This window comes from Corythoichthys intestinalis, chromosome 2 (genome assembly GCF_030265065.1).
Source record: "Corythoichthys intestinalis isolate RoL2023-P3 chromosome 2, ASM3026506v1, whole genome shotgun sequence".
Lineage (NCBI taxonomy): Eukaryota > Metazoa > Chordata > Actinopteri > Syngnathiformes > Syngnathidae > Corythoichthys > Corythoichthys intestinalis.
This window is the reverse complement of record NC_080396.1, coordinates 21,194,223-21,219,298: the sequence shown is the minus strand read 5'-3', so window position 1 is coordinate 21,219,298 and position 25,076 is coordinate 21,194,223. Positions and strand designations below refer to the sequence as shown.

At 37.7% G+C, this 25,076-nt stretch overlaps 1 protein-coding gene across 1 annotated transcript in view; it reads left to right on the top strand.

The window, feature by feature from the left end:
- The first annotated feature begins 4,391 nt into the window (after positions 1–4,391).
- LOC130906197 (XK-related protein 7-like) overlaps positions 4,392–25,076 on the top strand; it is an 83,787-nt gene continuing 63,102 nt past the window's right edge. The window contains exon 1 of the mRNA XM_057820236.1: positions 4,392–5,035. Coding sequence (XP_057676219.1) covers positions 4,419–5,035 — 617 coding nt within the window. The 5' untranslated portion in view covers positions 4,392–4,418. The remainder of the gene's footprint in view (positions 5,036–25,076) is intronic.

Sequence of the window (25,076 nt, the reverse complement as noted above, 5' to 3'; positions counted from 1 at the left end):
CATGTGTGCAATAATGAAACATTGCTCATTCGGCGCACGGAAGGAAAATCGAAAATTGTAAGGCTTATTCTTTTCTTCATTTTATTTTTTTATGACTTTGATCAAGCCCGCTTCATGCTTAAAAGCAGAGTACAAGCTAGGCGCTAATGCCTACATGGCTGCCGTCCTCCGTGCCTCCTGCTCTTTGCTGACATAATTGCTGCATTAATTCCGATTTGGGAGTCTTGACAATTCAGACCGTCAGTCACGTTCTGAAAAAATGTGGCCCAGATCGGATTGGAACCACATACGAAAGTGACTCAGATCAGATTTGAAATGGTCCACTTCTATGCGACTTGTCCCGTTCAGACCGTCAAGTTAATGCCTGACTCGAGTCGGAAAAACACGAAAAAATCGGATTCGTGCATTTAGACCTGTCATATGAAGCTTAGCCTTAGTTATGTATAAGTAAATGGTTACTTTGCTATCAAAAGCTCTATTTGTCTTGTTGTCTGTCTTATTTTGTAAAAGGAAAACATTATTCAGATGTTTGGGATGTAACTAAAGCAAAAAAATACCTCTGCATAAGTCAAAGTTATGTTTGAAATGTATGCTTTTACAAAAAGCTCAATTTCTCTGTTTTTTCATCAGAAATTGGAAAATTGCTCAAACAAAGCTATTTTGTAATGCTGATTTCTAAAGAATGGAAAAAGATATGAACTGGCTTTTTTTTATGCTGAAAGAAGAGAGTCTAATCTTTCTTTTGGTGGGTTCCATGTTTATATAGCAATAGAACAGAATTTTCTGTGGGCCTTGCAAAATCAGTCAAAATCCAGTAAAACGGCCGGGATCAAAGGGCCTATCTCCGGTGAAAATGGCTGGGAGTGAATGAGTTAAGTAATCAGCCCTGATATTTTAAAAAAATCGGGCCCTGGTGATCGGTGCGTGTACGTCGCTAGAATATATTGAACAAATTAATTGTGAACCATCCACCAGTAACAGAGGAATAGATATAAAATGGTAGGTTACACACCCCCAACAACAACATGAGCCTCGACTTGACAGGAATTCGGGGAGTAAACATGGGAAGAAAACATAAGCTTCAGTGAGTGAACCAGTTAGGGGAAATTCATTTTCTACATAAACTAATTCAGGTCAAAAATTTACAATGAACTAGTTTAGTTAAATTTGCCTTGCCTTGCCTTGCCAAAAATGAAGTACTTCATAGCTATTTTTACTCCCCAATGTGTTGCTGTGAGTTTTGTTACAATGCAATTTTTCATGACTGTATTATTTCCTGACTACTTTGCCAAAAAGAAACACAAAACCTTGCAAAATTTAAAAGTTCTAAAATATTTTTAATTCTTTCAACCAAAAAGGCAGAGTGAGTGTGTTAAGAAAAGTTTGTTGTTAGGTTAAAATGGCTTTTAAAAAAAGTTTTCCACTTGTAGCTATGATACCAATATTTATAGTTTCATGTTATATCCTTGTTACAAAAAGGCATGTGAGATGAATGAAGGTGAAAAATTAGAGTAACTACAGTATGGAGACCACCTCTTACGTGTTGTGCTACATCATCCCCAAGCACTACATACAGTGGGGCAAATAAGTATTTAGTCAACAGTCTAGTTCTCCTACTTGAAAAGATTAGAGAGGCCTGTAATTGTCAACATGGGTAAACCTCAACCATGAGAGACAGAATGTGGGGGAAAAAAAAGAAAATCACATTGTTTGATTTTTAAAGAATTTCCAAATTAGAGTGGAAAATAAGTATTTGGTCACCTACAAACAACCAAGATTTCTGGCTGTCAAAGAGGTCTAACTTCTTCTAATGAGGTCTAACGAGGCTCCACTCATTACCTGTATTAATGACACCTGTTTTAACTCATTATCGGTATAAAAGACACCTGTCCACAACCTCAGTCAGTCACACTCCAAACTCCACTATGGCCAAGACCAAAGAGCTGTCGAAGGACACCAGAGACAAAATTGTAGACCTGCACCAGGCTGGGAAGACTCAAGAATCAACTGTGGGTGCAATTATTAGAAAATGGAAGACATACAAGACCACTGATAATCTCCCTCTATCCAGGGCTCCATGCAAGATCTCACCCCGTGGCATCAAAATGATAACAAGAACGGTGAGCAAAAATCCCAGAACCACACGGAGGGACCTAGTGAATGACCTACAGAGAGCTGGGACCACAGTAACAAAGGCTACTATTAGTAACACAATGCGCCGCCAGGGACTCAAATCCTGCACTGCCAGACGTGTCCCCCTGCTGAAGAAAGTACACGTCCAGGCCCGTCTGTGGTTCGCTAGAGAGCATTTGGACAATCCAGAAGAGGACTGGGAGAACGTGTTATGGTCAGATGAAACCAAATTGGAACTTTTTGGTAGAAACACAGGTTCTCGTGTTTGCAGGAGAAAGAATACTGAATTGCATCCGAAGAACACCATACCTACTGTGAAGCATGGGGGTGGAAACATCATGCTTTGGGGCTGTTTTTCTGCAAAGGGACCAGGACGACTGATCTGTGTAAAGGAAAGAATTAATGGGGCCATGTATCGAGAGATTTTGAGTGAAAATCTCCTTCCATCAGCAAGGGCATTGAAGATGAGACGTGGCTGGGTCTTTCAGCATGACAATGATCCCAAACACACAGCCAGGGCAACAAAGGAGTGGCTTCGTAAGAAGCATTTCAAGGTCCTGGAGTGGCCTAGCCAGTCTCCAGATCTCAACCCCATACAAAATCTGTGGAGGGAGTTGAAAGTCTGTGTTGCACAACGACAGCCCCAAAACATCACTGCTCTAGAGGAGATCTGCATGGAGGAATGGGCCAAAATACCAGCAACATTGTGTTAAAAGCTTGTGAAGAGTTACAGAAAACGTGTGGCCTCCGTTATTGCCAAATAAGGGTATATAACAAAGAATAGAGATGAACTTTTGGTATTGACCAATTACTTATTTTCCACCATGATTTGAAAATAAATTCTTTAAAAATGTGATTTTCTGCTTTTTTTCCCACATTTTGTCTGTGATGGTTGAGGTTTACCCATGTTGACAATTACAGGCCTCTCTAATATTTTCAAGTGGGAGAACTTGCACAATTAGTGGATGACTAAATACTTATTCGCCCCACTGTTGATGCACAAAGACATGGGCGTTAAGAAAGGACCTTACTGAAGTTACAAGTTTGGACACACATCATCATTTATGTTTGAAAAAAAAAGTTGTTGTTTCCAATTACTACAATGTTGGGTAGAAAAGTGGATCTGTTAATTGAGTTTTGTAAGCAGCATATAAATGAATCCTCTCTTGTTCACACAATAAAGTGGTAATTCACACTTGCTAATAATGTTTAACACTGTGGTTTCAAACCACTGTGCATCAGCACACAAGACACACATTTAGGGGAGTCTCTGGTGTAAACCTGTGTGAATTTCATGATTTAGGAGTGTGAGTCAAAGACTCAAAGTACTGTCTGTATTCATACCACATTTTTTGATTCCTGTAGACACATGCAATTCTGAAATGGCATCAGTGTTTGCAGTCACCAATTTATTTAGGTCATATTGAACGCATCATTGCTGTAATCTTAGGGTAAGCCAAAATTGACTGAGAACATACTTCTGGCAGGAAATGCAGAGAACATACTACTGGCATGAATGGTATGTAAATGTGAGGTATTTTAGTGAGGTTTGTCTTTTGTAAAGTATGTGCCTGCCTATTATCTGCTGACTGATTTTTTCAAGCAGGCAGCGTTTGACCTTGTTGAAATATTTCGTGATCTTGAATTCACGTCAAACTTTTCATAAGTGGGAATTTTGAAGAATCGTTTTATTGTTTTGTGCTTTTATTTTATTTTTTATTAAATTAACCCTTTGCATAGCATTCATTTAACTCATTAGCTGCCACGGTTATTAGCCCTTTATAGGGCACTCATTTAACTTACTGGCATCCAAATATGTGGACATTACATTTGAGGTCATCAAAGTTGTACACGAGGTGTAAGGCTTAAGTGACCCAAAATGTGATGTTCTCTTATATGGACGCCAGGTCTTTATAGGATTGTTATTATTATTATTATTGTTGGTTTTTTGTTGTTGTTGTTGTTGTTGTTTTTTAACATTTAAAAAAAAAAAATCTCGCTTGCCCTGTAAAGGGTTAAAACGCACAGTACTTATCACTGCCAGTGTTTCCTGCAGTATTCTCCACGATGCCGAGAACACATCTGCTAACGTGTGCATGTGTGTTCGAGTTGATTTTTGGAGGCAAACGTAGAGCATCAGCGGAGGCTGCTGCGATGCGAGCTTTCCAAATGCTCCTTGGCGCTTAATTGGCTGATGATGAGGCTATTTATGACGTCACCCCTCCACTCCCTCCTCCTCCCCACCTCCATCACCTCCTCCGTCTTTCTCTCCTACCCCAACCAACATGGCCGCTAAGTCTGATGGAGCAGCGGTGGCTGTGGAAGATGACAACCCGCCCAGGAGCCTCTCGGAGCCAGGCCAAGCCACCCCCGCCGCCGGCGCCGCCTCCATTGCGGCCGCCGGTGCCGCCGCTACCCGGCCACGGCGCGGCCCCACGGGCGGACAGGCGTACACGCTGCTGGACTGCTTCTGGGTACTGTGCGCCCTTCTCGTCTTCTTCTCCGACGGCGCCACCGACCTGTGGCTGGCCGCCGACTACTACCTGCGAGACGACTACTGGTGGTTCGGCCTGACGCTCGTCTTCGTCGTGGTGCCGTCCGCCGTCGTGCAGGTTCTCAGTTTCAGGTGGTTCGTGTACGACTACACGGAGCTGAGCGGCGCGGACGGGGCGACGGGAGCGGTGGGCGAAGCGACCGGCGACGCCGCTTCAGGAACCAAGGACAGCGACCAGCGTGGTGCGGGCGCGGCAACGGGAAACGCGGTCAACTCGACCGCCGTTTCCGCGTCCTCTTGCCCGTCTGCGGCACCCGAAAGAGGCGGGCGACCTCGGAGATGTTGCACCGTGTGCATGTGGGTCTTTCAGACGGTGCTCCATGCCTTACAACTGGGACAAGTGTGGAGGTAGGACATGCGTGCGTGAAATTGTTCGTGCGTGGATGCGTGTGTTTTTGGTGTGGGTGTGCACGTTACGGTGATTTTTGTTCTTACAGACACGTGTCTGCAGTCTGTGAGACCGCATACAAGCGTTCCTGTGTGTTTCTGTCATATGACTTAGGAGTTTCGTTCCGTGATCAAACTCGTTGCTAAATGTATTCGTATTTGTAATCAGCATTTCAAGGCAAGGCAAGGCATGTGTATTTGTATAGCGCAATCCAACACGAGGAAATTCTAAGTGCTTTATATCACATGAAAATCAGCAAGACATGATTAAGAAAGAGAAATAATCACAGAAATAAAGTGATAGATAAAAGTCACATTAAATTAGTTAGACAGTTAAAAACAAAATCAATTAAAATTGGAAATACAAATAAAAAAAATTGACGAAAAGCAGAAGCAATTTCATATTTGAACTAAATGGGCTGTTAAGAAAATGCTGTCTTAAACAATAGCGGTTTTAGCCCAGATTTAAAGGAACTAACTGTTTAAACTAGGGCTGTCTAACGATTAAAATTTTTAATCGAGTTAATCACATCTTAAAAATTAATTAATCGTAATTAATCCCAATTCAAACCATCTCTAAAATATGCCATATTTTTCTGTAAATTATTGTTGGAATGGAGAGCTAAGACACAAGACGGACATAAACATTCAACATACCGTACATAAGTACTGTATTTGTTTATTATAACAATAAATCCACAAGACGGCATTAACATTATTAACATTCTTTCTGTTAAAGGGATCCACGGATAGAAAGACTTGTAGTTCTTTAAAGATAAATTTGAGCACAAGTTATAGTAATTTTATATCAAAATCCCTCTTAATGTTTTCGTTTTAATAAAATTTGTTAAATTTTCAATCAAAAAATTAAACTAATAGTTTAACTACGTAAGGTAGTGATTGAAATACACCACAAGGTGTCAATGGCGAGTTTTAAATTAATTAGAGATCTAGCCAAGGCAAAGTCTGAGTAAGTTTTATGTGTATTTTGCATAGCTATTTTGATTGGGAATGCCAGTTCTCTTTGCATTGAGCGCTCTTCTTTTTGTGAACGTAATTATTTTGAGAGATAGGAATATTTGTTGTGCTTTCACGATAAGATACTGTAGCGACTTTACTGTTCCGCCCAAATGCATGATGGGAAGTTGGGCAACCATGACTGTCAGTGGTGGCTGCAAATGGTATACAGTATGTTCTGCATTGTGTTCAATTAAGCGTGTTAAGAAAAAGACCGTCTCCTACGAGCGATAGGTATATTATTTTCATTATGCTATCACTAAATGATACTGTAGCGACTTTACTGTTCCGCCCAAATGCATGATGGGAAGTTGGGCAATCATGACTGTCAATGGTGGCTGGTCATTCCGTGCATGTGTTAATTGCGTCAAATATTTTAACGTAATTAATTAAAATAATTGATTACCGCCTATTATGCTATCACTAAATGATACTGTAGCGACTTAACTGTTCCGCCCAAATGCATGACGGGAAGTTGGGCAATCATGACTGTCAGTGGTGGCTGGTCATTCCGTGCATGTGTTAATTGCGTCAAATATTTTAACGTGATTAATTAAAAAATTTAATTACCGCCCATTAACACAATAAATTTGACAGCAATAGTTTAAACACCTCAGATTATAATAGCATAGCATAGAAGAGCATAATAACTAAATACTGCCTCACCCTGCTGGGTTCTTCGTAAAATCAAATAAAAATGTCTACAATCCAGAGGTCTCACATCTGCAGCTGGGGGGCCAATTGCGGCCCGCGTGGCAGTATATTGCACCCCCCCATTAGACATCTAAGTTAATGTAAGTGTTTGTGTGGCAGAATTTAATCTGCCTTTAAGGGGCGAGGCCAGGTAAGTAACGTGGCTGACTATTGATATACAGCTGTTGCAGTTTTGGCTGTATGCCGTTAGATTTTTGCCACAAATAACTGTATGTGATGGGAAATGCCTAGCACAAAAGGGTGTTCTATGTAGGCCTGAACGATATTGGAAAAAACCATTGTTGCGATTTTTGAGGGGCTTGCGATATACTGCGATATTATATTGCGATATTAAAATACATATACAGTGGGGAGAACAAGTATTTGATACACTGCCAATGGGTTTTCCCATTGACTGTGTATCAAATACTTGTTCTCCCCACTGTATATATATATATATATATATATATATATATATATATATATATATATATATATATGTATGTATGTATATATGTATATACTGTATATATTAAAGCAATTTTCACTGGATGACTTGAATAGGTGTTTGGAAAGACTTTTTAAGATTCACCGTGACCACAGTGTACAGTGCTCCCTCATTTTGCGCGGTTAGTGGGGACAAGAACCCGCCGTGATAAGTGAAAAACCGCAACGTAGCGCACCCCCGCCCCTCCATTTTTTTTTGTGTGTGTGTGTCTGTTCAATGTATTTATTCAGATTTAGCATTGAAAAAAGATACATGTAAGACATGTTTTTTCACTATTTTTCCCCAAATTAAGATTTAACAAAATGTATATAAATATTATATATTATATATTTTAATAAATGGTTTTTAAGCACTTCAAATATAACTAATATGATTAGTTTTAAACATTACTGTCCCACCGAATCATTTTTAAACAAGAATAAAGTACTGTCGTTAAAAAAAAAAAAAAAAAAAAAAATGCTTGGCTTTATTAAATGCTTCTGTTTATCTGCCTTGGCTGTGATTCCTGGAGTGACATGTAGAAATTACAAACTCCTCAAGATCACTTCTAGCGTTTATTGCCACGACATAACATGTACGGCTGCCTTGAAAGTCTCGACACACACACATTCATTCCAGCGCGCACTGCCTTGCGCAGCAACTATTTAACAATTTAAACTATGATTGACATATGGGGCGCATGTGAAGTCTGCTTCTCTGGCAAGATCAAATGCAACCATCTGTCAACATCATTAACTTTAATAAGCGAGTGCCACAGTGACTAAGGAACAAAGAGCTGGGAGAGGGAGGGAGGGAAGCTGTGCGAGCGCATGAAGTTTGTGGGATAAAAAACAAAAAAACTATCGCACGTCCTTGCGATGGGACTATTGCGCATGCGCACATCGCGATGGCGATGTTTAAACAATGTATCGTTCAGGCCTAGTTCTGTGTGTGCAAAAGTGCAAAATTGTGTGCACAAAACATGTTTTTTTGCAAAAACTTGCAAGTAAATTTTGTGTAGGGCTGCAACAAATGATTATTTTCATAATTGATTAATCGGACGATTAATTCAACGATTAATCGATTAACCGGATGAATGCCACTTCTTTCAATTACCTTCACAATTTACCTTGAAGTTGTTTTTCGGCATGTTGTAAGTGGCAATGAAGATAAAATGGATGACTATTTCCTTCACGTGTATTGATTATCAAATTCGTTGGCAACTAATTTATTAATCGATTTAATTGATTAGTTGTTGCAGCTTTATTAAGAAGCTAGTTTAGACAGTAAGATGTCCCAAAATTGGCAAAAATGAATAGTTTTTTCCAAAGTGAGAGCAGATTTTGGTTCATGTCCTACTTTTACTTAACAAAAATATAATGAAGAAATCTGATAATATGTACAACTGAGACGTTATATATATGCTATAATTTCAAGAATTTAGACAAGTTTAAGGTGAAGTTGTTCTTTCGGAAAATAAAGATTTGGAACAAAGATGCCGTAGAAATGTACAGGATGCTGAATCTTACACTTATGAAAAATCACTGAAAAAACAATGTATAGCCATATATAAGTCAATTCAATATATTGTTTTAATAATGTGCCTGGTACAATTCTCAACAGAGATTCTTTTGTGCTAAATAAAGTATGTTACCACATGAGTGATGAGTGTCCACAGCTCAGTGTTAAACATTTCGATTCACGTTACGCCAGCTAATTTCAAAAGCGAGCAAGTGGGATTTTACATAATTACACGCAGAGACTGTAATAAAGTGCATTAATAATCAACAATAACATGCTGAGAGATGCACATTAAGAACAAACTGGCTGATGAGAATATTGGGCTTTAATGACATGTAATGCCTGTCAAAGTATGAAAAAGAGCTTGCTGCTAATGTAGCTTTGACTGTGCTCAAAAGTGAGTACAAAATAACATAACTTTAAACGATATTACCTATGGTTAATTGCGTGAAACCATTAATGAGAGATGTCATTAAACTCATCGGTGAGTGATCATGTTCTGAGAGTCTACTACAAAGCCTTTACCGGTGTAATAAGAACAGTATTAATAGTACAAACATTTTCTTATTTATGTATAGGACCTTTAAAAATAGGTTTACAAAATGTTTTGTCTGACAAAATAGTGCACAGTACATGAAGCACAATAATACACTGTTACTCAAGTATAAACTTTATACTAAATAAAATTAACAAATATTCTTTTTTACATTTTGGATTAGAGATAGACCAAGATGGGTTTTTCAGGACCAATGCCGATTACTAGTAGTTAGAGGGGGCGATAACCGATTTTTGGAGCCGATATTTATTTGGAGTAAAAGTGTAAAAATTGCCTTAAAAAACTGATGCAAAAACTTAACTTAGTCGAAATGCCAAAAGCTTGTTTATTGAATCACACAAATAGAAAATAATAGCTAATAATAGAGGGTGGCTTGGTTCAGTGGTGGAGTACTCGTTCCGCAACCCAGAGGCTGTGGGTTCAATTCACCGCCCTGATGACCTCTTGTAAGTATCCTTGAGCAAGATACTAAACCCCACGCTGCTCCTGGTGCTGAATCACCAGTAGGTAGATGAGGATATAGTGTGAAGTGCTTTGAGGGCCTTAAAAAAGTGGGAAAGGCGCAATACAAGTGTAACTCCATTTACCATTCCAATTTAACCGATCAGAGGACGGGGTTAATACTAGTGCAGGAGAAAGAGGCCCGGCTGCATCCGAGGCAAAATAACCCAGTTTTAAATGGATTTTTTTCATATCGGCTGGTCGGATTAAAAAATAGACCGATATATGTCAAATTTCCAAATATCACTGACAGTGTTTCCTGCAGTATTCTCCACGATGCCGATAATTGGTCTATCTCTAATTTGGATCATTTAAGAAATATACTGTTTATGGCCGAAAACACTTAGGTGACTTGAAGTTCCGGCAAAATCGGTCTATCTCTAATTTGGATCATTTAAAAAAATATATATGGCGGAAAACACTCAGGTGACATGAAGTTCCACTTTGAGACCCCAATTTGGCCAAATTTCAAAATGGTCCTATATCTATGTGTGATACGTCATTGGAAAGCTTAAAATCTCAACATTTAAGAGGGAAGAAACATTTTGAACAGGAGGGCATTTAAAAAAAAAAAAATTAAACAGCAAAACCCGATCTAGAGGTGAGAGCACGCGAGAGCAGAATTACAGACGGCATGACTTTAAGGAGATATTATCACGTACTTACCTTGTTTTGATCCAAAAACTCCATGTAGCATGTATCACTGAGTGTCAAAACACAGCTGTGAATGGCCACAGCTGGATTTTTTGGGGATTTTATAGGTGAAAAATGGTAATATCGTAAGGGTCGCGATGCATAAATCGCAGACATCAAGGAGTGCTCGAGATGTTCTTTTTCATATATTTACCCTTTTAAACGTTTTTTTTTCAATGTTTCTTTATTTGGATCAATTATTTATCATTTAACATATCGGAGAAAATGCAACAGTAACAAAAAAAACAACAACAAAAAAAAAAAACAATTAAGTGATAGTTATGAGGTAGACATCCATAACTAATTTACAGACACCATTTTTTTCATTGTGACGTCATTTTTTTTAAAAGTTGAAAATATGCGAGTGAATAATTTTAAGTCGTTTTTTTTTTTTTTTTTCAATGGAATATTAGACATCAATTAATGATTCTAAGCAAAAATTACAGACATTTTGAATAATAAATATAATTACTTCCCTTCTTTTTATGGGTGGGTTGAAACAAAAGCGGTTGCATGACGTCTGTAAACGGGGGTTTCCAGGGTAAAATGGACAAATTGAAAATAGTTCGCGGGCTTAATGCGCCATGAATCTGCAATGGCAGCATATATAGACATATTGTTCTACCAAACACAACGGTTGTTTTGGCTTAAAATACAGCAGTTTCTTTTAAAGAGGAGTGCAAGAGCAGAAACTGCTTTTTCAGTCTTGTCTGTGTTTTCTGCCATATATTTATATACAAATAACAATACTTAACATTTTAGTGTAGTGTAGTGTCTGATTTTAAAGGTATTTATTTTCTGTCAAGACGCATGGTCATGTAATTGTGTTTTCCAACATTTGTGTATTGGAATGCATCAAACTGATCCATTTAATTACACTGTAGTTATTGCCTTCCATGTGGCTGAGTAAAACTAAAAACTTTTGCAGCTGTCATTGTTGAATTGTGAGTTTCCACGCACTCAGAAAATATGATGGTTTGGGTGGTGCTTGTGGAATTTGTTCTTTGTCGTTTTCCTTTAGTTTTGCATAGTAAATGTAGATGGGCTTACAGTCATCTACTTAACTTTTGTATCACCTCTCAACAGGGCTTAATTATGGCATGGACATCGTAGTATATTAAGCTGTCACACATTTTTTGGTCTCAGGTGATTAAAATATTTCCATTATAGTTTCTCCAATTTTATCATGCTAAGATGCACTGGATTTATCAATAGTGAATAGGATAGTTGTTTTCTAATGCCAAGCATGTTTCTTCTCCCTATATTGGTTGTTCAATATCTCTATTTGCAATTGAGCCTCTCAATTTTGAAGTTTTCACTCAAGTTTGGATCCTACAAAGTCTGAGAAGCCTGCAGGCGAAACAGCTCCTCTGTAGTACTAAAAAATAATTTGACTTCTGGTCAAATTAAAATTTTGCTCCTCGGCCCTTGCGGTTCAATTTAGAATTCCAGCACCTACACTGGCACTTTTGTGGCAAGATGGCAAAGGGAGGACTGATATTCAATTACGGTGTATAGGATGGACATTAGAAATTGACTACATAGCAGTTCAACTAAGCTTATGAGGCCCTATTTTTGTTCCAAGTGCAAGTCTAATGTAGATTTGCAACTTGCCAGGCCCTCTGTGCACATGTGTGCTGATAGAGGGGTGAACCACGTCAACCCCTTATGCATTTTTTTTTTTATAACCAATGAGCAGACTTCTCCTTATACATTTTAAGGATGGTGTAACAGATTAAAGGGAAAAAAGTAGATAACTTTGTGTTTAAATACAGTGGCATGAAAAAGTATCTGAACCTTTTTGGAATTTTTCACATTTCTTCATAAAATCACCATCAAATGTGATCTGATCTTTGTCAAAATCACACAGATGTAAAAAAGTGTCTGCTTTAATTTAAACCACCCAAACATTCATAGGTTTTCATATTTTAATGAGGATAGCATGCAAACAATGACAGAAGGGAAAAAATTAGTAAGTGAAACCGCTGCCTAAGGAGACTTAAAGAGCAATTGAAACCAATTTTTACCAAACAACCTAAGTCAGGTGTGTGCCCAATCACTGATGAGTGGTTTAAAGCTGCCCTGCCCACTCTGAAACACACACCTGGTAAGAATTGTCTTGATGAGAAGCATTGTCTGATGTGCATCATGGCTCGATCAAAAGAGCAATGTTTTGCAGGAAAACATGAGGCTGTGTTTCAGACAGTTGAAGCTAAATAAAAGGATGGATGGATGCTGCAACAAGAAAATGATCCAAAACACTGAAGTAAATGAACTTTGGAATGGTTTCAGAAGAACAAAATACATGTTCTGGAGTGGCCAAGTCAAAGCCAGACTTGAACACCAATGAGATGCTGTGTCATGACCTAAAGACAGCGATTCATGCCAGAGATCCCAGGAATCTGACTGAAAAACAGCAATTTTGTCGAAAAGAATGGGCCAAGGTTAGCCCTGATCGATGTGCCAGACTGATCTGCAGCTGCAGAAAGCGTTTGGTTGAAGTTGTTGGTGCCAAAGGGGGGCCACAAAACATTAAATGTGATGTGGAAAATGAGTGAGTGAAACTCATTTTTCCCCCGTCTGTCATTGTTTGCATACTATCCTCATTAAAATATGAAAACCTATAAATGTTTGGGTGGTTTTAGTTAAAGCAGACACCGTTTTTTCATCTGTGTGATTTTGACAAAGATCAGATCACAGTTGATGGTGATTTTATGAAGAAATGTGAGAAATTCCAAAAGGTTCAGATACTTTTTCATATGTTTCATATTCGTATGTACATTTATTCCTTATTCTATAGACTTAGTTTGACCTGAAACACAAAGAAATGACATTTAACAAATATTTTATGCATAACTAATTTTCGCAAACCTTTACCCTTTTACTGGTAGTAGTAGTAGTAGTAAAAAATTAAATTACATGCAATGATATTTTTCTGTTGTCATTTTTATGTTGAGGCAGCAAAAAGAGAAAAAAAATGTAGAAAGTAACTGATAAGTTACTTTTAAAGTAACTTACTTTGATAGTAAAGAAATCAGTAAAGTAATTAGATTACTTTTTTGAGGTGCAGTCAGTAATCAGTAATGAAATTACTTTTACAAGTACTCTGTGACAGCACTCCCTAATTCTTTCCTAATATAACTAAATCCTTGGTCCCATTAGAGGTTAAATGATTGAAGAGTTTTGTGGTCAACTGCAAATGTTTGTATTATGTGTAGTCCAGTCAAAGTCGCTTTATTGATGAGACCATCGATCTTTTATTGATTACATAATTAATCTTTTAAAGCAGCAGTAGTTCCCAATATTTTTTGCTCCATTAATTGGAATTTCTAGAAACTGGCATAGAAACAAAAATAACAAATCACTATGTTGAATGCATCTTTTTTCGAATTAGTGACGAACCCCTGTGTTTGTTTTTCAATTTAATGAGATGGCAGGCCTCATCTTGTGAGCAATTTTTAAGACGGGGCATAGCAGCAGGATCTTTAAAAATAAGTACTTGATTTTTTAGCATTTCAATTTCACCTGTGCTTTAATTGTATTATTAGAGCAAGGGTGCCCAAATTGGTCCTCAAGGGTGGTTGAAGGTTTTCCAACCAATTCTGCACAGACAGTTTAACCACTGAGGTTTCTGCTGAAACAAGCAGCACCTAACTGTAATAAACTAATTACACTAGTAAGTAGGGGTGTGACAATATATCGAAATGGTGATATATCATGATACTCTGTATCCCAGAAGGTTATCGATATGCTCCTGCCAAGAATCGAGATTTAAAAAGGTGGCACTGTTTAAAAAAAATTAAAAAATAAATAAAAAATAAAGGAACCAACAAGTTGCTACCAAAATATTCCACCATAATAGTGTCTCAGGTAACTATAGGGCTTCATTGATGTTGCTCGACGCCCAATCATTTAGACTGGGAACGTTTGTTCATTTGAAACCAGAGCATTTACAGTTATTCTGTCCGATTTTCAGGGCATTTACAGGTCACTTGCTGTTCATTTTGGGGCATTTACAGGTCATTTCCTGTTGAGTTTGAGTCGATGCCTATTGATTCGGGTGATTCCCAGGTCACTTCCTGTTCTGTAACAAAAAATAAACAGGAAGTGACCCATAAAATACCCCCAAATCAACAGGAAGTAACTGAACATAAACTGGTAAATGACCTTAAATGGCCCAAAATTACCTTATTGCCTGGCATTGGCTGTCACTGACGGCCATAGACGTTCAATCCGTTTGAAGTGGGAGGGATGGCAGCGAATGAAGGAATGTTCATTCGCTGCCACCCTCCCAGTTCAAATGGTTTGGACGTCTACAAGTGATAAACTCATTCCAATTCACAGCAGAAGCTTGTTTTCCTGTTCATTAGTTGTTTATAGAATATCCTTGAATGGTTTCCTGACCAGTGTATCGATAATCGTTGTATCGCCATATCGTCAGATCATTGTTATTGTGAGCTTTGTATCGCAAATCGTATCGTATCGTGAGGTACCAAGAGGTTCCCACTCCTACTTGTAAGACACCAGATTGATGAAAAGGTGTCCTTTTGATCGGTTGAAATGAAAAATTGCCCCCCACGGCAGCCATTTATGGAATAGTTTGCATACCTCTGTGTGAGAATAGACTTGCATTTTTTGGAAAATGATTTCCAGCAAACAGTTGTTGCACGAGTTTTACTTTGAGCCTTTTGTCGCGTTTTTTAGGTCCAGTGTCAATTGAAATAGCCACAGCTAACAAGAATATTTATTTTATAAGTCCACTCTAAATAAGGCCTATGAAAGAGAGGATGACAAAAGCACGTGATTTGCAATTAGACGTCTTTAAGCTTTAAACATTGATGTGAAGTAGTTAAATGGACTGGTTGACTATTATGTTCAACTCGTTGTTCCCACTGCAGTTAGCTGACATCTCTTGTAGCAACTTGGCCTTCTGGGATTTGTTGGCCTTTTAAAACGTGATAGATTCCTGCAGTTGAGTCTCAGGAGCTCCTCTAACTGAAAGGTAGTGAATCGCCACTCGTCCCCCATTAGAGTTGGTATGTGTCTCTCTAGCAGTGGTCGGCATCGTGTGAAGTAATAGTGTTTCTTTAAAAGGCGTTTCTGTTTAAGTATGTTACGGCTACGGCGCGCAAATGCAGAGAGGCTCATGTAAAATTCAATAGAGTTATTGATTATGAATAAAAATATGCCCGCGGGGAAAGTGTTGATGATCCGCAGCCACCTGCCTGTCTGATGCACCGACTGATGTTTGTCTGTCAGCCTCTGCTGAATAATTCACCGTAGCCCTCTAGGGAGCTGTCAATCAAATGTCCGTGTGTTTGTGTGTATACGTGATTTAAACATTCTCGGTGAGGTCTCACTGCTTTCAGTTTCCCTAGTCTAAAGGTATGCGTGGGTCAGCTTGGATAGTCTTTAAGGGTGACATGTAAGGCATTTTTCACACAGCAAAAAAATAGAATAAAGCGTTATAGTACACTTTACATGACCTTTATTGTCTTGCTGTTATCAAGCTGTTTATCTCAGGTGCCAGCCTTCATCCCTTGCATCTGTCATGTGTAACAATGAGCTGAATCTCACTGGCGAGTGTGCGCCTGCTTGCCTGCCTGCCTGTTTGACTCTACTTGTAGAAGCAGAGCCCAGAGTATGGGTAAAAAAGTACCCAGAAAGCATATTCACTGACAGAGGCACCTGTAAATACACAAGGGGTGTCAAACTCATCTTTGTCACGGGCCACGTTGTAATTATGGTTTCTTTTGGAGGGCCATTGTCTGCCAATTAGGGCTGCCAAGATGAATCTACTAATCGACAACTTTATTTATTTGAGGGCTGTCAAACGATTGAAATTTTTAATCTGGTTAATTACTTGTTAAAAACTAATAAATCGTAATGAATCGTAATCCAAACCATCCATAAAATATGCCATATTTTTCTGTAAATTATTGTTGGAGTGGAAAGATAAGACACAAGATGGATATATACATTCAACTAGGGCTGCAGCTATCGAATATTTTAATAATCAAGTAATCGACTGAAAATTCTATTGATTAATCGAGTAATCAGATAAAACAAATATATTTTTAGGTGAAGAGCAATTATAAATATACATGAGAAAACAAGACATTTCATCTAGTCTTTAACCATTTTCCGTCAATCAGTCTTTATTTTCGATGTATATTGTTGAAAACAGGCAACAATTGCATCTCAGATGTAACTAGAATTAAAAAAAAGACTAATTCACTGCTTTCACTCAAAAAACCTTTAGATCTTATTTAAAAAAAAATATATATATATATATATTAGGGCTGTCAAAATGATCACGTTAACGAGCGGTAATTTTTTTTTTATTAATCCCGTTAAAATGCTTGACGCAATTAACGCACAAATGCCCCGCTCAAACAGACTAAAATGTCAGCACAGTGAAAGGTGTACTTGTTGTGTTTTTCGGAGTTTTGCCGCCCTCTGCTGGGGCTTGGGTGCGACTGATTTTATAGGGTTCAGCACCCATGAGCATTGTGTAAGTATTTATTGACATCAACAATGGCGGGCTACTAGTTGATTTTTTGATTGAAAATTTTACAAATTTTATTAAAACGAAAACATGAAGAGGGGTTTTAATATAAAATTTCTATAACTTGTACTAACATTTATCTTTTAAGAACTACAAGTCTTTCTATCCATGAATCGCTTTAACAGAATGTTAATAATGGTAATGCCATCTTGTTGATTTATTGTTATAATAAAGAAATACAGTACTTATGTACCGTATGTTGAATGTATATATCCATCTTGTGTCTTATCTTACCATTCCAACAATAATTTACAGAAAAATATGGCATATTTTATAGATGGTTTGAATTGCGATTAATTGCGATTAATTAATTTTTAAGCTGTAATTAACTCGATTAAAAATTGTAATCGTTTGACACCCCATATATATATATATATATATATATATATATATATATATATATATATATATATATATACCTAAAAATACCGTTACGCTTGATAACATACATCACTTAAAAGTTTGGATTTTTTCCCACGTGTTTCAATTGAATTTCTATTTGTGTCAAGCCATTTTTAAGTTCTAGTTAAGTTTTAAGTTAGTCTAAACTGTAAGTCCTGATAGGATTTTGAGTTTTTGCAGTGGATAGGATTTTGAGTTTTTGCATTGTTCAAAATACATTTATGATACAGGCTGTATTGGAGCACATTAGGGACCAGTGCTACTTGGTGTTTTATCCAGCAATGACTACTGAGCTAAAATTGATAGTTGGCATTATTGAGTTTTTATTTTACACGCTCATCACTCCACAACGCTATGTTATGTTAAAGCCTGTATGTAAGACACGTTAGCCACACATCGAAAGTGGTCATAATTAATAGAAACCTAACGTTACTTGAGCTAGTGACAGTAACGTTAATCTTATTTATTAGCGCTTAGCGCTCTTTATTAGCTCTTAGCGCTCTACTGCTTTAAGATGGTGGCTGTTTACTAACGCTGCCCAGGCGCGGCCGAGTCTGTCATTCGCATCTAGTTCAACATACATGTGATCTCTATGAGACTCATCAGACGCTACCTGCTACCAACGTAGCATCGTGCGGGCTAGTATTTAGCAACGTTGGCGTCATTTGTAACGGCTATCGGCTGCAGTAAGTTTTTTTTTTTTTTTTTTTTTTTTTTTTTTTTTTTTTTTTTTGCTTCGTCCTCTACGCATGTGACATCAGCGCGTTGTCCCGCATTAAAAGTAGTCCGAGCAAAACGTGATGCTTAGAGCTGTCAAAATAAACGATTACTCGAGGTGAATAAAATTACTCGGATCAGTTTTTAAACTCGAGTTACTCGAGTTGCTCGATTATTCGTTTCAGCTCTACATTCAACATACGGTACATAAGTACTGTATTTGTTTATTATAACAATAAATCAACAAGATGGCATTAACATTATTAACATTCTCTTAAAGCGATCCATGGATAGAAAGACATAGTTCTTAAAAGATAAATGTTAGTACAAGTTATAGAAATTTTATATCAAAACCCCTGTTAATGTTTTCGTTTTATTAAAATTTGTAAAATTTTCAATCAAAAAAAATAAACTATTAGCTCGCCATTGTTGATGTCAATAATTACACCATGCTCACTCATGGTACTAACCAATAAAACAGCTGGACCCAAGCGCCAGCAGAGGGCGCCAAACACCAAAAACAAGTAACAAACGGACAGTACACTGTACTGTCATTTTAATCTGTTTGAGCGGGCCATGTGCGTTAATTGTGTCAAATATTTTAACGTGATTAATTTAAAAAAATAATTACCGCCCTTTAACGCGTTAATTTTGACAGCCCTAATTTATTTACTTAGTTCTTATTTAATTTGAAAAATGTTCTTTTTAATTTACTTTTTTCCACAAGAGGGGGGTTAACAGCAAATATTCTTGTTTTAATTTAATTTTAAAGTTTTAACAAGCAAGACACATCATCAAAAGTCGATGCACAAGATTGACTTTCGCGGGCCACACAAAATGATGTGTTGGGCCAGATCTGGCCCTCAGGCCTTGAGTTTGACACCTGTGCACTACACTGGGTGTATAAGGTGCATGCTCAAATCATCAAACACAACAGTTTGGATCCAAAGTTGAATCTTCCATGACATTTCTCCTTTAAAATCAAAAGTGTTTTATTGAAGAAGACTTATTATTTCACTGGCTAATCTTGGCATAAACTGTATGACAATTACGTCAGTGAGAGAAGACGCAAGAAACGTGTAATAATTTGATTTATGACACCAGCCAATATCTTGGCAGGACAGCATTTGAAACTAAAAAAGTGGAGTGCAAACGTCTGCCAAGGTCATATCAACCAAGAGCAAGAGGTCTAGTCTATTTGAAGGTATGAAAGGGTCAGCTGTGAAGTCTAGCGCGTCAGGCAGCAGTGAATTCAACAAGGATGAACCCAACACAATCTATTATTGTATACCTGATAATATAATATGAGGATTTCGAGTATAGTCATGCCTCATAATCTCTATTTTGTGTTGTTTTCGGTGTAATTATACTAGTTTCCTTTAAATTGTTGTCATTTGGGGTGGCCTTTACATTATATACGGCGGAAAAAACTCAGGTGACTTGTAGTTCCGCTCTGAGACCCCCAATTTAGCCAACTTTCAAAATTTTCCGATATGCATGTGTCATTGGAAAGCTTAAAATCTCAATTTTCTGGGGGAAGAAACATTTTGAACAGGAGGGCATTTAATTTTTTTTTTTTTTTTTTTTTTAAACAGCAAAATCCTATCTGGAGGTGAGAGCACGCGAGAGCAGAATTACAGAAGCCACAACTTTAACGAGATTTTATCGCGTACTTACCTTGTTTTGATCCAAAAATTCCATGTAGCATGTATCATCGAGTGTCAAGTGGCTGTGAATGGCCAAAGCTGGATTTTTGGGGGATTTTATGGGTGAAACATGGTCATATAACAAGGGTCGCGATGCAGAAATCGCAGACATTAAGCAGTGATCGAGATTTTCTTTTTCATATATTTAGCCTTTTGAACATTTTTTTTTTTCAATTTTTCTTTGTTTGGATCAATTATTTATCATCTAACATATCGGAGAAAATGTGACAGTAACAAAAAAAATGCAATTAAGCGATAGTTATGAGGTAGATATCCGTGACTTTTTTACAGACGCCATTTTTTTCATTGTGATGTCATTTGTTTAAAAGTTTAAAATATCCGAGTAAATAATCTTTTTAAAGTTGTTGGGGGTTTTTTTTGTTTGTTTTTTTTAAACGAAATATTAGACATCAATTAATGATTCTAAGCTAAAAATTACATTTTGAATAATAAACATAATTAATTACCTTCGTTTTATGGCTGGGTTGAAGCAAAAGTGATTGCGCGACGTCAGTAAACCGGGGTTTTCAGGGTAAAACGGAGAAATTAAAAATAGTTCGGGGGCATAATGCGCCATGAATCTGCTGTGGCAGCATATGGACATATTGTTCAATCAAACACAACAGTTGTTTTGGCTTAAAATACAGAAGTTTATTTTAAATAGGGGAGCAGAAATCGCTTTTTCAGACTTGTCTGTGTTTTCCGCCATAAATATTTGATTTGCCTTTACAGCAGACAGCTCAGTGGGTGAGTGGTTGGATCAAGAACTGGACAAACCCTGGTTAGGTCACTCATAGCATCAGCATTTCACTGCTCAGAGCGCTGTCATGAGATCCGCCGTGATTTTTTTCAGCGTATGTGAACCCCATAGTCAGGCTATTAAGGCAGTACATGTTCTCTACGTCAGTCTTTGGGCGGGAATCCAAACACGCCGATTGTAAAGTTGCCGGAAGGACACCCAACACCAGAATGCATTAATTATTTTGATAAAGTTTAACCTCTTTAAACAAAATAGCCAGCTTACTACTACCTAATTTTGGATCTTTAAATCAGTTGTCTATCATAAAACTTCGGGCATTTCATTTTTAAAGACGGGAGGTTTAGCCTTAGTGGTTAGCGCATCTAACTCACAGTCAGTCAGAAGTCCTGGGTCCCATTCTTGGCTTCTGTCTTCTTTTGTAAGATTTTCATATTCATTAGTCACTACCTTCTGTCGTGGTCTTCCTACCCATAGCAAAGCAAAATTGACGATGAGATCTCGTTCATGTCTTATTTACATCTCTGAGAAGTCAATCAGTATCAATCAAGCAATTATTGAGACCAGAGTGGTTTTCTCAGTTTTCTCAAATTTGTCTTGTGAGAAATAAGTCTCACAGTGAGCATTGCGTGACAAGGTTTTGAGAAATAATTCCAGTGGCACAATTTCTCAACAATGTTTTACAGCTGTCTCCTTTCAAGATCTCACTAAGAGACAACTATGAGACCTTGTGTTCATCTCAAACACATCTCAATTTGATCCTCCTTACTTGCACTAAGTATCTTAGTCATGTCTCAGTGAAAGATGGATGAGCAAAGTATTTTATTTCTTAAACTTTTCTCAAAGCTGCCTCATTTCCTGATGATGCCAAGCAGCCCTTAATAGACATATGCCAGTTACAAATATTGCTCAATTTGAACTCCTTCCAGTCTGTAATTGCTCATTTCGAGTTCTTGGGATTCTTTCATTGTAAAAGCGTAGTGTCTGCTCTGACATGTGCAATCACATCTTAATTCATCTCATGCAAAATTCCGAGAAAATAATATAATCGGGCAAATAATTTAATAACATCCCATAGCAAAGCAAAATTGAAGATGAGATCGTGTTCATGTCTCATTTACATCTCTGAGAAATGAATCAGTAGTAATCAAGATCAGAGTGGTTTTCTCAGTTTTCTCAAATTTGTCTCATGAGAAGTCTCATAGTGAACATTACATGAGAAGGTCTTGATAATAGTTCTACTAGCACGATTTTTCAATAAGTCTCACAGTTGTCTCCTTTCAAGATCTCACCAAGAGACAACTATGAGTACTTGTGGCGATCTCAAATGTGTCTCAATTTTATCTCCTTACTTGGAGTCACGATCTCAGTAATGTCTCAGTAAAAGATATGGATGAGCAAAGTATTTTATGTCTTCAACTTGCCTCAAAGCTGCCTCTATTACTGATCTCGTGGAGCAACCTTATATTGTGCCAGTTACAAATATTTCTCAATTTGATCTTCTTCCAGTCTGCAATTGCTCATTTTGGGTTTTCAAGATTCTTTCATTGTAAGAAAGAGTGGTGTAGTGTGTAGTAGTGCTCTGACATGTCCAATCACATCTTAATTCATCTCATACCAAAATCCAAGAAAACATTATAATTGGTCAAATAATTAAATAACATCTGGTTCATTTGGTTCATCTTGTTCAATGTAAAAATTAAAGATGTGACCGAAAATTCGGCACCGAAAACTATCTGCCGCTACAAATGCATTATCGGTTTTTGGTTTCGGAGACCGAAAGTTTACCACAAAATAGTGTGAAGAACCTTAGTCCTCTTTTTGATGAAGTAATCAAAACGGGCAACACGCTGGCTGACGATGTTACGCTAAAACTACTGGCTCACAGGCAACCTGTCTGCGATTTGGATTTTTTTTTCAGATATCAAAGAAATATATAAGTTATTAAATGAACCAAAATATAATACATTTTCTTCATCGTTGCTATATGCGGTTTCTGAAATTGCTTTCAATTGATGTGCCGTGTCACATCGAGCACAGTGCATCAGAGACCGTGCATGGCTCAGTGGTACAGAAGTCGTTCCCCAACCCAGAGGTTGTGAGTTCAACCCTCTGTCCTGATGAATTCATCTAAGTATCCTTGAGCAAGACACTGAACCCCACACTGTTGTGTCACCAGCCGGTAGATGAGGATTTAGTGTCATAGTGCTTTGAGTTCCCGAAAGGTGCTGTACAAGTATAACTCCATTTTTAAGTACCCTTTGGAGCACACACTCAGAAACAAGCAGAGAATGAGATAAATTTGAGATGATCAAATTCGTCTCACGAGACAAGATTAAGCAACAGATGAGTCGCAAATTTTTGCTATGGGTACAGGCAGGGGTGAAAGTGGTTAGAATTTCTTGCCGGAACTCCCCGAGGTGAAGGTCGCCACGGAGCCAGATTTTTTTTAAATTACCGTATTGGTCCGAATATAAGACGGTCCTGATTATAAGACGACCCCCTCTTTTTCAAGACTCAAGTTTGAAAAAAGACTTTTTGAACACCAAATTGATTTATATACAGAAAATAATTACAGTTCATCCGAAACAAATGATTAGAACAATATATTTGAGAGAAAAAGCATGTCATTTTGCCTCATCCAAATCTTAATATCTGAACATTTAAATGTGTAAACTAAAGTGCAATCACATTCGGAAATGAATGGCTTCTGGTTTTTGAAATGGAAATAAACCAATGTATTGTGATAAAACAACAAAATTGCAATAACAGCATTAACCATCAAAGTGAAGTCTAACTGTAACTGTAGTCTTGAAACAAATCTGAATAAGGAAAAACATTGCAATGAAATAATGCAAACTGGTTAAAATTGAGAGTAGCTGAGATCTGTCATGACAGAAATTCGCTTCAATGATATCTGGCGCCATCTAGCATCGTGAATGGGGAGAGTAGCTGAGATTTGTTATGACAGAACATCGCTTCAATGATATCTGGCGCCATCTAGTGTCGTGAATGGGTATAATGTCTAGACTGCAAATATAAGATGACCCCCTCTTTTTCAGTCTTATTTCAATGCAAAAAACACCGTCTTATATTCGGCCCAATACGGTAATTAATTTTTTTTGGGGGGGGGGGTGAAGATCGCGCAAACATTGACTTTTTTAATCATAAGGAAATTAATAAGTAGCCTAAGATAAATGAACAAATATAAGTCCAAAGTGCGCATTCACAGCTAAAATGTTCTGAACCTCACCATCAGAGCAAATAACACTAAATATGATACATAAGCCACCTTAACCCGTTCCTTGTTCTTAAAGATTTGATCCATTTTCTGTTGCATTGCCCTTTTTTTTTTGCTTTTTTTTTTTTTTTTTTTTTTTTTTGCTTTTTCAGAAAACCTGCACATTTGAATCAATCAGCGCTAACTATCTCTGGTAATCACATGTCAGCATATCAGCCAGTTGAACGGATAAATGAGTCCAGGCATTGTGCTTTGCTGCGTGCATTCACACATTGACGTGACTCGTCATCGTCAGACTCAGATAACTGCAGCAGCTGGGAAAACCTCCATGCCGTCTGTGGAATAAAATAAATAATATCGGTGGAAACGGATTACCCTACACAAGAACTTTATTATGCTTGTTGTTAGCACATGTGTATGTAAATCTGATGTTGGTAGATAGTTTTCTTCTTGGAGATGCGGCAGCTTTGTATTTTCTTTTTTTTTTTTTTTGGAATAGTGTTTTGACAGTTGCCGTCATGTTTTCGGAATCAAAGCACCGTATACCGGAACAGTGTTCCGACCCTGAATCTTATACAGGAACTGCGTACCTGACCGTTCCCGGCCACTTTCACCCCTGGGTACAGGTAGTCCGGCTTCATTCCCCATTTCAAAAACATGCGTGTTTGGTTTATTCAAGCCTCAAACTTAATGATAGGGTTTTTCACACAGATATTTACTTACTGTAAGTTCTAAGTACTGTACAAATTGAGGACCCCCTATACTGTAGTTTTCCTGCTGTGCAGTCTACTTATGAGTTAAGCTGCTCCCCAACGATGTTTGCACGTCTTCATGAGTGCTAAAATAAGTCGCCAGCTACGCCTCAGGGAGCAGCAAAGTTCGTCCTGTTTTACGGCCTTTTGCTCCAAATGAAGCGCTCCATCAGAATTGCTGCATGTTACCATTCGAATTAAATCTTAAGCAGCTGATGCAGTCTGAAAAGCAAACCGTGCTTAAACTATTTTGCTATTGAATGGACTCTAATGGTTTTTGGAGCCCATTAAATGCAGACTGAAGCAAAATCAGCTGTAATTCTCTGCAGCTTTTATGAGATGAAGCGCTCGTGGCCCACACAGGCCTAAATGCTCCTTGATTCCTCATACG